Raw genomic sequence first — 20,097 nt, forward strand, 5'->3', positions numbered from 1 at the left:
TCGCCATTACAATGCTCCACAGTAATCTGATTCGCCATTACAATGCTCCACAGTAATCTCACCAGTGTTCTGTACTTGTTCTCGTCTGTTTTACAATGATGCATCTATTTGCCTCCCGGTGATATTACAGATAATGCTCGGTATATCTGCGGCTCTATGATCGTTTGCCAGGATATTATACTTTGCACCAGATCAGATGCGGGTGGATTTCCTTGTAAATCTTCTACTATATAATCAATTTTGATTTGCATTTTTTTCCCCTTTATATGTTCATTGTTATAGGTTTATAGTTTCTCCATATTGGTTATTGTGCATATTATTTTATATTATATTCTTACGTGTGTCAGATCGATAAGAACAATATTTCTATTCACAATTTAGACATTGATGCGTTTTCTCTGTTTATTGGACATTGTTATTGTGATGCTCTATACTGAATCTATCATCCATCTCATGCATACATGTTCCTGTCCCTCTATAATCAGTATATCCTCCCACTTTCCGTTGCTATAGTTGATGGCATTTGCAATGTTCTGACCCTGTGATCTCACACCTGTACACTTAATCTCGGTGTTGTGTTCCTATATGGGATAATCCCCTGGCAGCTAACACCGGTGGTCTTCACACAAATGTCCTGCAATAAACAGTTTATATACAGAGGGGGATACGGATATACATGAATAAGAGTATGAGGTCTAATTCTATCTTATTTTTCACCATCATGGTGTTTTGCATTTCTGGCTTGTTGTGTGACGCTTGTAATGATCATCTTGTCTGTATTTGATCTCGTTGCCTTCAATGTGAACTGTGGCTTGGATTTTCTTCACACCTTTTGCATGTCTAATTGATTTCTCATTTCATGTCATGTGACTCCATTGTGCTTGTATATATATATATATGACTTCATTGTCCTTTTCTCATCTGCTATAACTATGGGCAGAACCCTAGCGCCAGAAACACATAAGAATTTTAATTATTATTATTTTTTTAAATGATCCAATAATTTTTTTTCATATTTTACCTGTTGGAGTGCTGATTTTCTCCTTTTTGTTTTCTTCATATGGCTGTGCTCACCAGCGGGACCGGCACCCTTCAGTGGACTATCTTCACCCTGTTTGGATTCAGCGTTGCAGCTCCCTAACCCTCCCTCCTGTTTCTTCGCAATATTTTAACACGTATCCTAGGCCTCGATGTTCCCCATACAAACTTGCTGTTAGAATTGTTGAGACGGGAGAAAAAGGTCTGAGGAACGCAGACCGGAACGGTCTGAAATATATAAAGAAGATCTGGTAAAATGTCCATTTTGATCACACTAATACGACCAAACCAGGACAAAGGTTTCAAGTTATAATTCATTCGATTTTTAACCATTTGTTCAAGGATGGGGGATATCATTTAAACCAGTGGTCCCCAACCTTTTTTGCACCAGGGACCGGCTTGAAGCAAGATCATTTTTCCATGGCCCAGCAAGGAGGGGGTGGGGTGGGCGGGGCTTTGGTCATATGGGGGCGAGGTAATGGAGGGATTTGGAGTTTAGTGCATACTTATCATATAGTGTAGACCAGGTCCCCGCCAGGAGCTATGCCAGGAGCCCCACATAATGTGCTGTGCCAGGAGCCGCATCACTGAGGCCCCATCACGCCCTGCAGCAGGACAGGGCAGCTGTCCTGACAGCTGCTGTTCAGCTGCATTTACTTCATCCCAGGGGCGGACACAGACTGTAGTGGGCCCCTGTGCAAGAAATTTTTGGGGGCCCCCCCCGCCCTTCATAAGGCAACAAAGTTATGTAAACATAACCCCCCCATGTGCATCTCTCACCCCCCCATGTGCAGCTCACCCCGTGCATCTCTCATCCCCCTCCGTGCATCTCTCATCCCCCTCCGTGCATCTCTCATCCACCCCCCGTGCATCTCTCATCCCCTCCGTGCATCTCTCACCCCCCCGTGCATCTCTCATCCACCCCCCGTGCATCTCTCATCCCCCCCGTGCATCTCTCACCCCCCGTGCATCTCTCATCCACCCCCGTGCATCTCTCATCCCCCCCGTGCATCTCTCACCCCCCCGTGCATCTCTCATCTCTCCCCTCCCTCCCATGTGCATCTCTCCCCTCCCCCCATGTGCATCTCTCATCTCTCCCCTCCCCCCATGTGCATCTCTCATCTCTCCCCTCCCCCCATGTGGATCTCTCATCTCTCCCCTCCCCCATGTGCATCTCTCATCTCTCCCCTCCCCCCCATGTGGATCTCTCATCTCTCCCCTCCCCCATGTGCATCTCTCATCTCTCCCCTCCCCCCCATGTGGATCTCTCATCTCTCCCCTCCCCCATGTGCATCTCTCATCTCTCCCCTCCCCCCATGTGCATCTCCCATTCCCCCCACTCCTAGTTAATTGTATTTAAAAAAAAATAAAACTTGTTATACTTACCCCCATGCTATCCCTGCAGAATCCTGGCGCTCGTCCAAATCGCTGACACCAGGTTCTCCTGACTTCCGGCCATGTGACGGCGCCGTCACATGACCGGAAGTCAGGGGAATCATGAAGGTGCTGCCGCAGCAGCGCAGCGCTAAGATGTCCCGGACCCGGCGCTTAGCATGCGGCCGGGGGCCCCATGAGGAGAGAGACGCACAAGAGGGGGGCTCCGAGGGGGCTCCTACCGGCCGGGCCCCATACTGGAGTCAGGGCAGTCATGCCCTGATGGCGGCCCTGCTGGAGGCTGGAGGGGCCCCCTCTCCCCGCGGACCGGCTGAAAAACCCCAACGGCCCGGTCCTGGTCCGCGGACCGGCGGTTGGGGACCTCTGATTTAAACGATACAGATCATCCAAGTTCCCCAGAATTTGTATGCCCAGGTACTTAATTATGTCTTTCTGACGCTTAAAGGGGAAGTTAGAAATTAGTTATTGTGTCAGTTCAGGGTTAAAAGTTATGTTCATGGCTTCTGTTTTAGAATAGTTGACTTTAAAATTGCTTACATGGCCGAGTTATTCGAATTCCTTTATTATAGAGGGAAATGAGATCATTGGGTTTGAAACATAGAGCAACAAGTCATCTGCATGTAGAGCTAGTTTATAGTGGTGTGAGTCTATAGTAACTCCACTAATATCTGGATTTGTGTGTAATGCTACCGCTAATTGGTCCATCACCAATGTGTATGGCAGAGGTGATAAAGGACACCCTTGTCTCGTCCCCTTTTTAATAGAAAATGTGTCATATAGAAGGCCGTTTACCCTATCGCTTTAGGGTCAATGTATAACGATAGAATTTTAGATAACAAGAAAGAGTCCAACCTAATTTGTGGTAGGGTGCTCTTCAAGAAAGTCCAATGCACTGTGTCGAACGCTTTTTTAGCGTAGACAGAAACAAGGCACATTGGGATCCCCTGTTTTTTGCATGTGAAATTAACGTTTTATTTTTATTATCACGAGCTTCTCTACCCTTAATGAATCCAACCTGATCGTTGCTGACAATTGAGGGTAGATAGTGGGAGAGCCGTGTTGTAACCACTTTAGAGAATATTTTACATTATTTAATGATATTGGATGAATATTAGGGCAGGTATTTGGTTCTTTTCCAGGCTTTGATGAAACCATTATATGAGCCTTAAGTGATTGGGGGGCAAAAGGGGGAGTCTTCTGAGATATTATCGAACACTTTGGCTAAAAATGGTAATAACTGGGGGGGAAAACATCTTATAAAATCTATTATTGAATCCATCTGGCCCAGGGCTCTTCCCGATAGGGAATGATTTAATGTCCTCTCCTATCTCTTGTTCAGTGAATGCTTTGTCTAGTATCTCCTGCTCAGGGGTCTGTAAGGAAGGAAAGTCAGTGTCCATAATATATTTGTCATTTTTAGTTTCAAGAATATTAGGTGGCATGTCGTGGTATTGTCCATGAATATTATATAGTGAACTATAAAAGAAACTAAATGCTTCCGCTATATCAATGGGGTTATGAATTTCTGGCCCGGGTGCCCCTTTTATTTTGGATATGTATGTCCTTTACACGTGTGGATGTAACCTCCTTGCCAATGAGCAACCACATTTATTTGCGAATTCGTACGAGTACCTTCACATGTGATCTTGGCATTTTGTGTACGTTTGATCTAGTAAAGACCTTCGCTCCTTTCTTTTTTTCAATCAGATCATTTTTATTTTACAAAACAAAGAATTACCAACATTTCTTTTTTTTAAATAAACTTTGTGACAAAGAAAAAGAAATAAAAACCAGTAAAGAATACAAGAACCGGTTTACAATGATATAAATCCCAATATCGCTCTATAGTGCAATGTTTTGGAACAGTAATTTGTACATTTGTACATAAATATCTGAATACTTCCTAAAGGCTTATTTTTTTCCCTATTGGGACATCAAAAGAAAAAGGATATATCTAAGAAGGGCCAATTGTGTGGACTGAGACAATTATTATTTGCTGACACCTTGGGTATAAGGATATAAATTCCTGGCTTACTGTAAGGAAATGGACAAACGATCCAGGATAGTATTTCTGTGAAGGTTCTTTGAAGCAATACCTGGGGTATTTAACCATTGCTCCCATATTTATATGAATTTCTTGAGAGCGTTCCTTTAATATAAGATCCCCTTTCCAAGCATAGAGTGTTATTTATCCTGGATCTTAGTTCTGTTATCGTTAGGGGAGAATTGTCTATCCAATGTAGTGCCAACAACTTTCTGGCTTGGAATAATATTCCTGACCTATCTACTGCCATATGGAGTCTGGGTCTACGTCCTCTCCCAGGAGTCCTAGGATACAGATTTTAGGTTCCAACTGAAGTTGTATCCCAAATACAGATAGTACAAGAGTGATCACCCCCTTCCAGTAGTCGCCAATATTCCCACATCATATGCATCAGGTGGGCATCATTTTGACCACATCTAGGACATGTGTCATCCGTTTGTATTTCAATTTTAAATAAAATACTTGGGGATCTATATACCCTATGAATGAGAAGAATTCGGGACAATCTTTGTGACTCCGACAATGAAAGTGTCTGTGTCAAATCCAGTATTTCCCCCATTGCTCCTCAGATAACAGACCCACATCCTCCTCCCATTTTGTCTTAACTATCAATATTATCCAAATGTAGGGCCAGTAACTGCCTATAAATAAGGGTTAATAGACCTTTTGTATCCACTGCTTTAGCAATGGTATCTATTGGGTGATGTCTATCAATCAGTATGGCGTTTATTCTAATACCCCTATTCTCCCACTCACTAACATTTTTTAGTTTATGTAGCTCTGGTAAGTTATAGTTGTGCCATAAAGGAGTATAATTTGTGTACTTTCCAATTCCAAGAATATTTTTACTCCTATCCCACGCCTTATATATTAACTTTAGTGTACGACATTTTAAATAATTTTCTCGAGGAGGCCCCATATCTAGTACCGAGAATGGAAGCTTCCACTTGGTTCCTTCCGTAAGTAAATGCCCTGAAATACCACAATATTTATCCCATCCATGAACCTACTTTAGCTCCATTCTAGCATTAAGCCGGTCTGTGTATACCTGGAGGGAAGCAGATCGTTTATGTTGTTTGTCAAGGAGATCAATCCGCTCAAGCAAATGAGGACTTTAGCTGTTCTCTCCGTTTTTTAGCTTTTATCTATGTTTTATTATTATTATACTTCTGAGGACACATGTGAGTGCTTCCCATTTAAATGGTAAGGCAGTTTCATCATGCTCATACATTTGAAGGAGTCTATACTCAAGAAGGTCTGAGACACAGAGTGAGTCTTTCAGCAGATTATCATTTAGGTTCCAACATCTGAAGCCTTGGTGGAGTCCGGCATAGTCAGATCTATAATATAACGGGAGATGCATGTCTCTGTCTGAAGCCTTTATAGACTGTGCCGTTACAGGTAAGAGGAGTGTGTATGGCGCCGGAGATCACGGTATGCGTAGACACTGAACGCATACTGCGATCTCCCGGCGCCATACTTACCTGACCGGAAGGAGCATTGCCGCGTCGCCTCTCTTCGCCGGAGACTGGGGCAGGAGTGAAGGTGTCGGAATCAGCACATTCACGTAGCGCTATCCAGCGCCATTTTACTGAAGACACATTTGCAGTGTGTCTTCAGCAAAATGGCGCCGGACAGCGCGGTATGGGCATGTGCGTACTCCGGAGCCGCACTCCTTCCCCAGCCTCCAGCAGAACAGAACACTTCAGTGCTGGAGCACAGAGAAGAAAGGTAAGATTAAGTGTTTATTTTTTTGTATGTGTGCAGCGTGAAAGGGATGAGGGGTGCCATACATACCAGGATTGGGGGGTGATGGGGCCACACATATCAGGATTGGGGGATGAGGGGTACCAAGCATACCAGGATTGGGGGATGAGGGGTACCATGCATACCAGGATGAGGGGTACCACACATACCAGGATTGGGGGGGTGAGGGGTGCCATACATACCAGTATAGTGATGAGGAGTGCCATGCATACAAGGATTGGTGGGTGAGGGGTGCCATGCATACCAGAATAGGGGTGAGGGGTACCATACATACCAGGATAGGGATGGGGTACCATGCATACCAGGATAGGGATGAGGGGTACCCTTCATACCAGGATAGGAATGCGGGATACCATGCATACCAGGATAGGGATGAGGGGTACCATACATACCAGGATAGGAATGAGGGGTGTCATACATACCAGGATAGGGGATAGGGCGCCATGCATACCAGGATAGGGATGAGGGAGCCATATATACCATGATTGGGGATGAGGCGTGCCATGCATACCAGGATGAGGAATTGGGTGCCATGCATACCAGGTTTCTGGGATGAGGAGGCCATACATACCAGAATTGGGATGAGGGGTGCCATGTATACCAGGATGAGGGATGGGGTGTCATGCATACCAGGATAGGGATGAGGGGTACCCTACATACCAGGATAGGAATGCGGGGTACCATGCATACCAGGATAGGGATGGGGGGTACCATACATACCAGGATAGGAATGTGGGGTACCATGCATACCAGGATGAGGGGTACCATGCATACCAGAATAGGGATGAGGGGTACCATGCATACCAGTATAGGGATGAGGGGTGCCATACGCACTAGGATAGGGGATTGGGTGCCATATATACCAGTATTGGGGATGAGGCATGCATTGCATACCAGGATGAGCGATTGGGTGCCATGCATACCAGGTTTCTGAGATGAGGAGGCCATACATACCATAATTGGGATGAGGGGTGCCATGTATACCAGAATGAGGGATGGGGTGCCATGCATACCAGGACGAGTGGTACCATACATACCAGGATAGGGATGAGGGGTACCATGCATACCAGGATAGGAATGAGGGGCACCATGCATACCAGGAAGAGGGATGGGGTGACATGCATACCAGGAAGAGGGATGGGGTGACATGCATACCAGGATTGGGGGATGAGTGGTGCCATGCATACCAGGATAGGGATGAGGGGTACCATGCATACCAGGATAGGAATGAGGGGCACCATGCATACCAGGAAGAGGGATGGGGTGCCATGCATACCAGGATTGGGGGATGAGTGGTGCCATGCATACCAGGATGAGGGATTTGGTACCATACATATCAGGATTGGGATGAGGGGTGCAATGTATACCAGATTTGGAATGAGAGGTGCCATGCATACCAAGATTGGGGATGAGGAGTGCCATGCATACCAGGATTGGGGATGAGGGGTGCAATGCATACCAGGATTGGGGGTGAGGGGTGCTATGCATAACAGGATTGGGAATGAGGGGTGTCATGTATACCAGGATGGGGATGAGGGGTGCCATGCATACCAGGATGGGGATGAGGGGTGCCATGCATACCGGGATAGGATGATGGGGGCAGCAGAAATACCAGGAGGGGGGCAGCACATACCCGCATGGGAGACTATATACCAATAAAAATGCTCGTCACCCGGGCGTAGAACGGGTTCAATAGCTAGTTACAATATACAGGAGCATGATCTGACCATACAGCAGTTCCTACCTGAGATGGAGGTTGCCATGTAGGCAAGTGACGGCTAATTAAGAAAAGGACTATATGGCTATGCATATTGTGTAAAGGAGAATAATAGGTATAATCCTTTACGTCTGGATGTAGTATCCTCCATACATCAACCGGTTGAGACCAAAGCACAATTAGCAAAGCTTTTGTTTGTGTTTTAGATTGGTGACTCCAGCCCAGGGAACCGTCTAAAGAAGGATCCAAGACAAAATTAAAGTCACCTCCAATGATGATAAGGTCCTCCGCAAAATATTTTAGTTTGTTTAAGTAATGACGGCATGTCTTAATTTGGTCACAATTAGGGAGATAGAAGTTTGCCAAAGTCAAAATTTTGGAGTAGACGGAGATCTTAACAAACACGAACCTCCTCTCCGTGTCAGACAGTGTTTCTACAATAGTATGCAGCAGTGATCTGTGGCGGCCGATACTCAGCACCTTAGACTTCAAAACAGCATTTTTCTGGGACGCCAAGATGAATAATATCTATTAGTTAACTGGGGTACAGTATATAATCGCCTCTAAAGTGTGACTCCTGAAGAAAGAGAAAATGTACGTGCTGTTTATGCCTACGATAAAATACCTGAGCTCCTTTCTCTGGAACATTAAGTCCTCTAACATTCAATGAACAAGTTTTGAGTTGTGCCATATTATATGAAAAAAAGGGGGAATGGAAGAGAGAAAGATTAAGAGAAAAGAGGAAGTATAGACGGTAGATAGTAACGTCTACCTCTCAGTGTCTAAGAAGTATAGATTATGAATATATCAAAACAGTAGGAAATTGCGAAACAAGCAGATCCCAATGCAAGTCCCTAACTGGGGGTTGTCTTTACAGGCGTAAGTCAAACTTTCAGTTCTAGGATTCCTAATAGGGGGAACCATGGAATATAAAGCAAGTAATGTAATACAGCCTGATATTACAGTAGTATCATGTGAACTCAACTTATATGCCGGTCTAAGATCTTATATGAACTTAGACATTCTATATAGTGGAAGAGTGGCACCTAATGCTCTATTTAGATGTATCTAATTATATGCTTAAAGAAATAAGTAAGCATCTGCAAACTGTCTCTCATCAGGAAAGACAAGATTCATTTCAGGAGCTCATATGATTAGCAGGTTCCTTTCCCATCTGTCTGCGTCACCATCAAGTTCCTGATCCATTGAACACCTTCTGCGACGTGCTGGAACTCTCTGTGGCAATGGTGGATCAGGTGGCCAGTCAGATATATGGAATGTCCAGGGCATCACAGAAAGGTCTCATGTTGCTTGGATCTTTGAAAATATACAGCTGGAATGGGTACCCCCAGGAGTACATCAGGCCATTTTCCCGGATGGCATCAAGTAGTGGTTTCAATACCCTTCTTTTAGCAAGTGTCATTCAGGATAGATCTGTGAGCAATTATATGTGTTTTCCATTTAAATCACCAGGATCCAACTCCTCTGCTTTCCTCACAATGGCCTCTTTTACATTGAAAAAATGTATGCGACAGATAATGTCCCTTGGACACTCAGGATCTGGGCCATGATTGCCTATTGTCCGGTGCGCCTTTTAAATCTCCACCTCCTTATCAATAGGATCACCAAGGATATTATGAATAATGATCGCAGTGTTGGCATAATCACTTGTGCATTGATGCTTTCAGGTACACCCTTTATCCAGATATTATTGTGATTTTCTTGATCATCAACCATATTAAACAGATGGTTTATTTACGGGCTGTGAAGATCCAGTGTTAGTTTCTGAGCATTATGATGGCCTCTAACTTGGACAACATTATCCTCTAATCTCTGTACCTTGTCAGTAAGCTGTGACAGGATAGAAGCGAGGGGACGTATTTCAGTATTGTATGTGGTCTCCAGCCTCTGAATATATTGCTCCATATCTTCTTTAGAAGGGATAGACGCAATCTGATATACAAATCAGTTATGTTGTTCCCCATATCAGAATTCCCTGTGGCTGGGGGGTAAATGTCCCTGTGAAGCAAGCACTGCTCAGTATGGGGGCTTTGGTGAGAGTACAGGGAGATTTGTGGAGCTGTTTTCTTGTGAGGCTTACATTAAGAGAGAAGTTGGTGCAGGACTTACAGGCTGGAGCTGTCTGTCATCATGAGGGTTAAGACTGCTTCTTTTTCCACACTGAGGTGAGGCAGTAATAGCTCCGGAGCAGGAAGATAAGACCTTCCATAAGAAACGCTGCATACCAGACATGCTGACGGAGGTGGAGGACCTCAGATTAACCTCTGATCTCTTCTTTCTTTCCCATATCGGACAGCATGTTTGAGGCTGTAAATTGCTTATAATTCCCCCAGGAACACGGTCTGAAGAGAGTGCATTCAGTGTGTGCATTCTCTTGGTGCTATGTCCAGGCCATGTCCTTCCTGTTGATGTACAATACGTCTGAAGGTGGCGGTGATTGGGAGCAGGATTGTGTGATGTAACAATCTTGTGTGATGTAACATCCTTATGGAAACGCGATGGAAACGGCGCCAGAACAGGGAGTGCGCATGAGTGTTTTTATTTTAACAAGGCCAAACATAAGGAATGAGAAGGAGTTGTCCTAGTAGTGGGCAACCCCTTTATGAAGATACAATATTCGGTTAAAAATGAAAAAGGCTTTTCTCCTGTGTGACTTCTCTAAAGTTTATTAAGAGTTGATTTCCGTGTAAAACATTTCCCACATTAAGAACATGAAAATGGCTTCTCGTCTGTGTGAGTTCTCTGGTGACTAAGAAGTGATGATTTCTTCACAAAACATTTCCCACATTCTGAACAGGAAAAAGGTTTCTCCCCTGTGTGAGTTCTCTGGTGCTTAACCAAATCTGATTTATGGTTAAAACATTTCCCACATTCTGAACAGCAAAAAGGTTTGTCCCCTGTGTGAATTCTCTGGTGCTTAACCAAATCTGATTTCTGGTTAAAACATTTCCCACATTCTGAACAGAAAAAGGCTTCTCCCCTGTGTGAGTTCTGTTGTGCTTAACCAAAACTGATTTATCTTTAAAACATTTCCCACATTCTGAACAGCAAAAAGGTTTCTCCCCTGTGTGAGTTCTCTGGTGCTTAACCAAATCTGATTTCAGGTTAAAACATTTCCCACATTCTGAACAGGAAAAAGGCTTCTCCCCTGTGTGAGTTCTCTTGTGCTTAACCAAACCTGATTTCCGGCTACAACATTTTCCACATTCTGAACAGGAAAAAGGCTTCTCCCCTGTGTGAGTTCTCTTGTGCTTAACCAAATCTGATTTCCGGCTAAAACATTTTCCACATTCTGAACAGGAAAAAGGCTTCTCATGTATGTGAGTTCTCTTGTGCTTAACCAAATCTGATTTCTGGTTAAAACATTTTCCACATTTTGAACAGGAAAATGGCTTCTCCCCTGTGTGAGTTATCTGATGTCTGATTAAACTTGATTTCTCTGTAAAACAATTTCCACTTTCTGAACAAGAAAATGGATTCTCCTCTGTGTGACTTCTCTGGTGATTAACAAGATTTGATTTCTGGTTAAAAAATTTCCCACAGTTGAAACCAAAAAATCTATTCTCTGCTGTGTGAATGCTTTGATGTTTAAGAAAAGACTTTTCGAGGGAAAAACTATTTCCATATTCTGAACATGAAAATGGCTTCTTTGCTTTAGGAGCAATTTGTTTTTTAATGCTTATTTTGTGACTATGATTTTCCTTAGTAGTTGGTAATGAATCACAAGACAGGACCTGTTTCAAAGGAACAGATGACAGATCTTTGCTGTGAAGGGATGATGGTATATCTGGAGTAATAGCATTCACTTCAATTGTATCTTGTTTGATCTCAAGATCATCTGATTTAAAAATTGAAGATGTCAGCTGTCCCTCTGATCTCCTGGTACAGTCATCTGCTAAGAATAAAACCAATTATTATTTATGAATAACATATCCTTAAAATTTATATTGTTGAATATTTCTACTTAAACTCTCCGTAAAAATGTACTTTATGTAAAAGTATCATTATCTGCCAAGAAAACATCACAGAAAAATCAGCCTTACCAACACCAAATTAGATAACAAATGCAGTAGCATTTTAGTGTTGGTTGGGTGTACTGGGGTGTCTGTCCATGTGGGGTGCACTTATATAGTGCTGGGAAGCCTTTCTGCCCAGTATGGACATCATCAGTATCCTAAGCCAGACACTGTGCATCAAACCTACATGTGTGACTGGCGTCCTATGCAAGCTTCATCTGTGTGCATCTTTAATACTAGGCAACCGCCCCCTCCATGAATTGGTACGATTATTGGTGTTAGTAAGGCTGTATCTTTTTCTGTGATTTTTTTAAATTTTGCCCTATGTTAGCCGCCATTATTCACCAAGACAATAACAGTTCACAGTCTAATAGAAAACCTCATAGGATGAACCAGTGGATCGTAGTGTTCAACTGTTTGTTAATTCTGCCTCCCAAATATGGAATAAAAAGCCACCAAACAATGTTATGTATGCAAAAATAATATCAATAAAAACTTCTATTCATCCCACAAAAAACAAGTCCCCACTCAGGTCCATCATCTGTCAGTGGAAAAATAGAGGTTTCCACATTATTAGTGTCTCAAAGGCTCTAGAAAAGCAACATGGCTGCCATAAACCAATCCAGCAATATCCGCTCTCCCAAAGTCAGATCTCCCCCTCACTTCTGAGCCTTGCAGTGCGCCCAAACCACATTTAGCCTCCATGTATTTGACATTACTATAGTGAGAAGAACCCACTTAATTGATGGTGTGTGTCTCCTGGGGCACAATCTGGGCACTATGTGTTGGGTAATGAAACTATATATTTGTAATTTTCACTCTCCATCATCCACTGCGTGCTAATTTCCGGAAAGTGCCTGTGGAGTCAAAATAGTCACTACTCCTATAGATTATTTCACTAAGGGTTATAATTTCCAAAATGGTGTCACTTTATGGGGATTTCTACTGCTGTGGTTTTCTGCATTTTGGTCACATGGTGTGTCTCCTCTGGGATCTGTTCTTGTAACGTCTGCTTCTCTCATCAGGAGCCGTTTTATTCATCCTGCAGGCAGTGCTGGTGATGGAGGAGACGTCAGAACCAGAAGCTCTGGGCGGCGCAGGCTCTGTCCAGCCACTAAGATTAGGGTGCTTGGGACCTGTAGTACCATACAGTCTGGCAGTATGGGTGTGTGTGCTGTCCAGCTGGAGTAATCTGCTCCCTGCTTCAGCCATTTGGAAAGCACCGCACCCTACTAAAGCTGGAAGCATATTGCCAGAAGCTGCCAGATACAGCCTTGTTCTCCTCTGGTTCAGTCCTCTGTGCTCAGCTCCCGGCTTGTGTATTTGATTCCTGTTGTGACCTCGGCCCGTTTACTGACTACTTTTGTGTGATTTTGTTCTGACCCGGCTATCTGACTATTGTTCTTGCCATCTCACACCACAGAACATTAGGTAACACTGTGGCCCAAGCTTAGGGGGCCTCTGTCTAAGTCCAAATCCATGTAGACGGGTTATAGGATGATGAGCAAGGCAAACCCTGGGATCTGGAAAATGGAGTAGATAGTGACAAGCCTGTTTGTGGTAGCCATCTTTTGAGCTGCCATGTGACCATGAACAGTGTCCCCAATACATTGTGTCTGCAAACTATCTCAGCAAAATCTGCATTCAAATAGCTAAATGGCGCTCCTTCCCTTATTAACCTGCCATGTGCCCAGACAGTAGTGTACAACCGTATATAGGGTATTGTCGGATTCAAGAGAAGTTGGAATATTATTTGTAAGGTCCATTTGTTTCCTATTATCCTTTGTGAAGAATTCCAAAGTTATCACCATATAAAGTCACACACGTCAGATTTGAAAAATGTCAGAGATAGGTACTGGGAAAGGAAGTTGTTTCTGCGCTCTCTGGAGTCATGACAAACCATTAGTATGGATAAAAATGTAGGTTTATTGTCTACGCTTTTCAGAGACCACCAACACCTTCCTCAGGACAACCGTACATAACCTCTTTAACAGGTTTAGTGGTTTAACCACATAGCGGGTTTGGGGGAGCAGATGAAGCTCTCCATTTTTCAGCTCTTTGTGGTTGTTTTTTTCTTTCCATTTTTGGAGCATCCTTCAGTTAAGGGTAAAAAAAACAAAACCAAAAGCATTCAGTCAATGCCCAGAATATAAATAACCCGATACCACAAACCATTCAGCAGTTTTGCAGTCATTGTGTAAAATCAAAGTAAAATTCCCCGCAATCTCTCAATTTGTGCTTAAAAAAAAAAAAAAAATAGAAAAAAATATCTCCACAAAACTCAGTTTTGCTCCTCTCCACGGAAATCTTTAGTAAAGGCGAAAGATTTTTACGTTCTGAAGAGAAGCCAGAGTATTTTTCCATAGATTTGAAAAATGGGCCCAGATAGGAACACAAAACTGGCCGCAGGAAGGGGTTAAATCAGAGTATTTTGGGCACTAAGTACTATAGTCAAAACTGTGAGTATAGACAACAACACATCTACTGAAATGATCAAACTCAACAGTCTCCATCAGTAAGTAGTGAGTAACTAGTGGTGAAACCTCTCTGGGGTAATTAGAGTATGGGGCTCGGTGGCTCTTGGGAATCTAAACTATCGTAAGGGACAATATTTTCTGTCAGATGAGTTTCAAGAACAAATATTAGACATTTAAAGTGAACTTTTTATATTTAGCTTAGAGATATATCATGGCACAGGTGTAATGTTTTCTGTATAGTTTATCACAATCCTGTTTGAAGTTAGTCGGTTTTAAAAGAAATTGAAAAGTCAGGATAAAGGGAAACTCTGTTGTTATTGGACAGAAATTCACACTTGGCCTCACTGCACATTTAATGTTGTCGATCATAAAAGTGAAGTTTGGCCAGAAAGACTGGACCTGGTCTTGTAGGGACCATATGAGCACATTCAGCAGCACAGAAGGGAGAGAAGGTAGATTCATCCAATAAGATATCAGGATTCTAGGAAGCCAACAGCATCATTACCCTCCGCTTTCTCTTACAGGCTCATCATAATATTTTTCTTCAAGTGATTTTCTGGCTTTGTGATTTACAGATCTGGGCAGGTAATGTCTCCTAATCACAGGGGGGAGGTGGATCCTCCAGGTTGTAAGTTCTATGGAAAAGGGTTTCAAAGCCCAAAATCATTTGAACATTTTCGGACGGAGGAGAATGTTGTGGTCTAGAGGCAAAATGGTGATCACAAGATTGTGATACAGCCGGAGTACACAACCGATAAAGCAGCCACAGCCGGTGACTGAGAAGAATCTGTGACTTCTCTGCATTTAGTGGTCACTACTCACCTGGGTGGTCATATGTAGGAATCTCCTCTTTACACCGCTCATCCCCCCTCACATATGTCTCTATAGTATTAATATGGGTCAGATCTTCACCCTGAAACAAATATTGTAAAAGTCACAAACAGATGAGAAGTCACATCTATGATCAGCTCTAATCCTGCCATCTCCACCATTCTCATTACACAAAAGGAAAACACATAATACTGGTGGTTAAAACAAGACTGAGCACAAGACCTTCACAGCCGTCTACACATCATAGGGGAGATCTCATGACACCTTCTCTCCATCTACCTGATGATCCTGAGGAACATTGGGATCTTCTTGTTTACAGTCCTGTGGAAGAAGAGGATGGGGACATCTCTCTGGTGTTGTCCTCTTACTGGATAGATCTAGAGGAAGCACATACAGGGGCTGAATTCATTCTTTACATACAGATAATTATAGGCCGTGTGTATTTAGTCCTATCTATTACCTGGTGATGTGAGGGACTGGGGAACCTCCATCATGACGTATTTGTACAAATCTTTGTGTCCTTCTAAATACTCCCACTCCTCCATGGAAAAATAAACAGTGACATCCTGACATCTTAGAGGAACCTGACACATACAATGATACAGTCATCCCCCCCGATCCTTTAATAGCGTTACTGTATAATGTCCCAGCATTTCCAGCAGTGTCACCTCTCCAGTCAGCAGCTCAATCATCTTGTAGGTGAGTTCTACGATCTTCCGGTCATTGATGTCATCATGTATGAAGGGGTGAGATGGATGCCCTGTGATTGGGCTCAGGGGTCTTTCCCATCCCTCAGACACATGGACCTGACAGCGCTCACTAGAGGTCTTCTTCACTACTGAGTAATCCTGGTTATGGAGAGACACATTAATAAATCTCCCTCCAGACATTTCCAGAGTCCTCACCTCTCCAGTTCTGTCCATCTGTTATTCCCATAGATAAGAATGATGTAATGTGACGTCATCAGAATCTCTCACCTCTCCAGTAAGCCGGAAGAGGATCTCTAGGGTGAGGTGTAATATCCTCTCCGCCATTTTGTCCCTGTCCATATCCATCTTTGATGGGTCCATAAGGAAAATTCTCTTAAATAGAAGATCTTCACTGAGAGGATCTAATATTGTAGGGACCTGAATGAAAAGATGATGAGCCTATGTAACATCATAAAAATCCTGTGTAATAATACAATTACTGGAGATAATAAGGGGAAACATATGAGGAGATATATTATTTTACAGTATTTAGTTTTCTTCTTTACATCTAGTAATAAAACCTATATATTTTAGGCCACATACAACAAGCAGTTTCTTCCTTGGAGTCTGTAGCTGAACACGTTTCTCAAAGACTCATCTTCCATAAAGCTAATTCTCGTCTGATTTACTGACACTAGAATCGGCATTAGCAATACTGCAGGAGATATTCATTACACGTGACATGAGAAATAACTACTTCATGAGAACAACATCTTCATCTTCTACTACGGCTCTTGAAACATATTTAGCCAGAGTTCTTCACTGACTACATCACCACCGGCCGTCTATATGAATGTTTCCCGTCTTCCCCGGACTGTAATCTTCCATCACGTTAGATCTCATGCCTGAACAGAAAAAAGGCTTCTCCCCTGTGTGACTTCTCTGGTGATTAACAAAATTTGATTTCTGGTTAAAAAATTTCCCACAGTTGAAACAAAAAAATCTATTTTCTGCGGTGTGAATGCTTTGATGTTTAAGAAAAGACTTTTCGAGGGAAAAACTATTTCCATATTCTGAACATGAAAATGGCTTCTTTGCTTTAGGAGCAATTTCTTTTTTAATGCTCATTTTGTGACTTTGATTTTCCTTAGTAGTCGGTAATGAATCAGAAGACAGGACCTGTTTCAAATGATCAGATGACTGATCTTTGCTGTGAAGGGATGATGGTATATCTGGGTTAATGGCATTCACTTCAATTGTATCTTGTGGGATCTCAAGATCATCTGATTTAAAAATTGAAGATGTCAGCTGTTCCTCTGATCTCCTGGTACAGTCATCTGCCAAGAATAAAACCAATTATTATTTATGAATAACATATCCTTAAAATTTACATTGTTGAATATTTCTAATTAAACTCTACGTAAAAATGTACTTTATGTAAAAGTATCATTATTTACCAAGAAAACATCACAGAAAAGTCAGCCTTACCAACACCAAATCAGATAACAAATGCATTAGCATTTTAGTGTTGGTTGGGTGTACTGGGGTGTCTGTCCATGTGGGGTGCACTTATATAGTACTGGGCAGCCTTCCTGATGTAATAGTATGGATATCATCAGTATCCTAAGCCAGACACTGTGCATCAAACCTACCTGTGTGACTGGCGTCCTGTGCAAGCTTCATCTGTTTGCATCTTTAATACTAGGCAACCGCCCCCTCCATGAATTGGTAGGTTTGTGAGTGGTTGCTTCATCAGCATTTTGCACCTGCGCTGCCCCCACCTTTATCATGGGGGTCTGCGGCATCCTGCTAGTGCATTTGTTATATGATTTGGTGTTAGTAAGGCTGTATCTTTTTCTGTGATTTTTTTAAAATTTTGACCTATGTTAGCCGTCATTATTCACCAAGACAATAACAGTTCACAGACTAATAGAAAACCTCATAGGATGAACCAGTGGATCGTAGTGTTCAACTGTTTGTTAATTCTGCCTCCCAAATATAGAATAAAAAGCCACCAAAAAATGTTATGTAGGCGAAAATAATATCAATAATAACTTCTACTCATCTCACAAAAAAACAAGTCCCCACTCAGGTCCATCATCTGTCAATGGAAAACCAGAGGTTTCCACATTATTAGTGGCTCAAAGGCTTTTGAAAAGCAACATGGCTTCCATAAACCAATCCAGTAATATCCGCTCCCCCAAAGTCAGATCTCCCCCTCACTTCTGAGCCTTGCAGTGCGCCCAAAACACATTTAGCATCCATGTAGTTGACATTACTATAGTGAGAAGAACCCACTTAATTGATGGTGTGTGTCTCCTGGAGCACAATCTGGGCACTATGTGTTGGGTAATGAAATTATATATTTGTAATTTTCACTCTCCAACATCCACTGCGTGATAATATCTGGAAAGCGCCTGTGGAGTCAAAATAGTCACTACTCCTATAGATTATTTCACTGAGGATTATAATTTCCAAAATGGTGTCACTTTATGGGGATTTCTACTGCTCTGGTTTTCTGCAATTTGGTCACATTAGGGCTTCTGTAAATGGTGGGTCCCATCTCCTCTGGGATCTGCTCCTGCGACGTCTGCTTCTCTCACCAGGAGCCGCCTTATTCATCCTGCAGGCGGCGCTGGTGATGGAGGAGACGTCAGAACCAGAAGCTTTGGGCGGCCCAGGCTCTGTCCAGCCACTAAGATTAGGGTGCCTGGGACCATTAGTACTATCCAGTCTGGCAGTATGGGTGTGTGTGCTGTCCAGCTGGAGTAATCTGCTCCCTGCTTCAGCCATTTGGAGAGCACCGCACCCTACTAAAGCTGGAAGCATATTGCCGGCAGCTGCCAGATACAGCCTTGTTCTCCTCCGGTTCAGTCCTCTGTGCTCAGCTCCCGGCTTGTGTATTTGTGTTCTGTTGTGACCTTGGCCCGTTTACTGACTACTTTTGTGTGATTTTGTATTTTCTCTGACCTCCATGTTCTGACCCGGCTATCTGACTATTGTTCTTGCCATCTCACACCACAGAACATTAGGTAACACTGTGGCCCAAGCTTAGGGGGTCTCTCTCTTAGTACAAATCCATGTAGAGGGGTTAAAGGCAAACCCTGGGATCTGGATAATGGAGTAGATAGCGCTAAGCCTGTTTGTGGTAGCCATCTTTTGAGCTGCCAGGTGACAACGAACAGTGTCCCCAATACATTGTGTCTGCACACTATCCCAGCAAGATCTGCATTCAAATAGCTAAATGGTGCTCCTGCCCTTCTTAACCGGCCATGTGCCCAGACAGTAGTGTACAACAGTATATCGGGTATTGTCAGATTCAAGAGAAGTTGGAATATTATTTGTAAGGTCCATTTGTTTCCTATTATCCTTTGTGAAGAATTCCAAAATTATCACCACATAAAGTGACACACGTCAGATTTGAAAAATGGGCCCAGATAGGAACACAAAACTGGCTGCAGGAAGGGGTTAAATCAGAGTATTTTGTGCACTAACTACTATAGTCAAAACTGTGAGTAACAATAATACGTCTACTGAAATGATCAAACTCAACAGTCTTCATCAGTAAGTAGTGAGTAACTAGTGGTGAAACCTCTCTGGGGTAATTAGAGTATGGGGCTCGGGGGCTCTTGGCAATCTAAACTATCGTAAGGGACAATATTTTCTGTCAGATGAGTTTCAAGAAGAAATATTAGACGTTCAAAGAGAACTTGTTATAATAGTGCAGAGCTGATGGGTCTTAAATTTAGCTTAGAGATATATCATGGCACAGGTGTAATTTTTTTTGTTGTTTAGTTTATCACAATCTGGTTTGAAGTTAGTCGGTTTTAAAAGAAATTGAAAAGTCAGGATAAAGGGAAACTCTGTTAATGTACAGAAATTCACACTTGGTCCTCACTGCACATTTAATGTTGTTGATCATAAAAGTGAAGTTTGGCCAGAAAGACTGGACCTGGTCTTGTAGGGACCATATGAGCACATTCAGCAGCACAGAAGGGAGAAAAGGTAGATTTATCCAATAAGATATCAGGGATCTAGGATGCCAACACCATCATTACCCTCCACTTTCTCTTACAGTCCCACCATAATATTTTTCTTCAAG

General features: G+C 42.9%; 2 protein-coding genes and 1 non-coding gene across 3 annotated transcripts in view; all 3 read right to left on the reverse strand.

Annotated features, from left to right (window-relative positions):
- Positions 1–8,626: 8,626 nt before the first annotated feature.
- Positions 8,627–16,702, reverse strand: LOC141178703 (uncharacterized). Its single transcript, XM_073660582.1, has 7 exons — positions 16,685–16,702; positions 16,284–16,433; positions 15,975–16,154; positions 15,767–15,890; positions 15,586–15,683; positions 15,298–15,388; positions 8,627–11,874 (listed from the first exon to the last, which is right to left on the reverse strand). The coding sequence occupies exons 1-7, from the start codon at positions 16,700–16,702 to the stop codon at positions 10,751–10,753; spliced, it is 1,785 nt and encodes a 594-aa protein (XP_073516683.1). The 3' UTR covers positions 8,627–10,750.
- LOC141178736 (U5 spliceosomal RNA) lies at positions 14,235–14,354 on the reverse strand. The gene has a single exon (XR_012254855.1). It is a non-coding gene; the product is annotated as a U5 spliceosomal RNA (small nuclear RNA).
- A 114-nt stretch (positions 16,703–16,816) lies between the features above and the next one.
- Positions 16,817–20,097, reverse strand: part of LOC141178704 (oocyte zinc finger protein XlCOF8.4-like) — a 32,426-nt gene continuing 29,145 nt past the window's right edge. The window contains exon 9 of the mRNA XM_073660583.1: positions 16,817–17,332. Within this exon, the coding sequence (XP_073516684.1) occupies positions 16,827–17,332 (506 nt within the window). The 3' untranslated portion in view covers positions 16,817–16,826. The remainder of the gene's footprint in view (positions 17,333–20,097) is intronic.

Source organism: Phyllobates terribilis, unplaced genomic scaffold (genome assembly GCF_046119375.1).
Source record: "Phyllobates terribilis strain yellow unplaced genomic scaffold, ASM4611937v1 Scaffold_29__1_contigs__length_15306474, whole genome shotgun sequence".
In the NCBI taxonomy this organism is placed as follows: domain Eukaryota; kingdom Metazoa; phylum Chordata; class Amphibia; order Anura; family Dendrobatidae; genus Phyllobates; species Phyllobates terribilis.

What these genes read in the sequence shown, in the direction of transcription:
- LOC141178703 (XM_073660582.1), bottom strand. An exon ending in TCTTCCGGCTTACTGGAGAG is followed by an intron (nt 16,155 to 16,283) that starts GTGAGAGATTCT and finishes CTCCATAACCAG; the next exon opens with GATTACTCAGTAGTGAAGAA. An exon ending in ATGTTCCTCAGGATCATCAG is followed by an intron (nt 15,389 to 15,585) that starts GTAGATGGAGAG and finishes TATTTGTTTCAG; the next exon opens with GGTGAAGATCTGACCCATAT.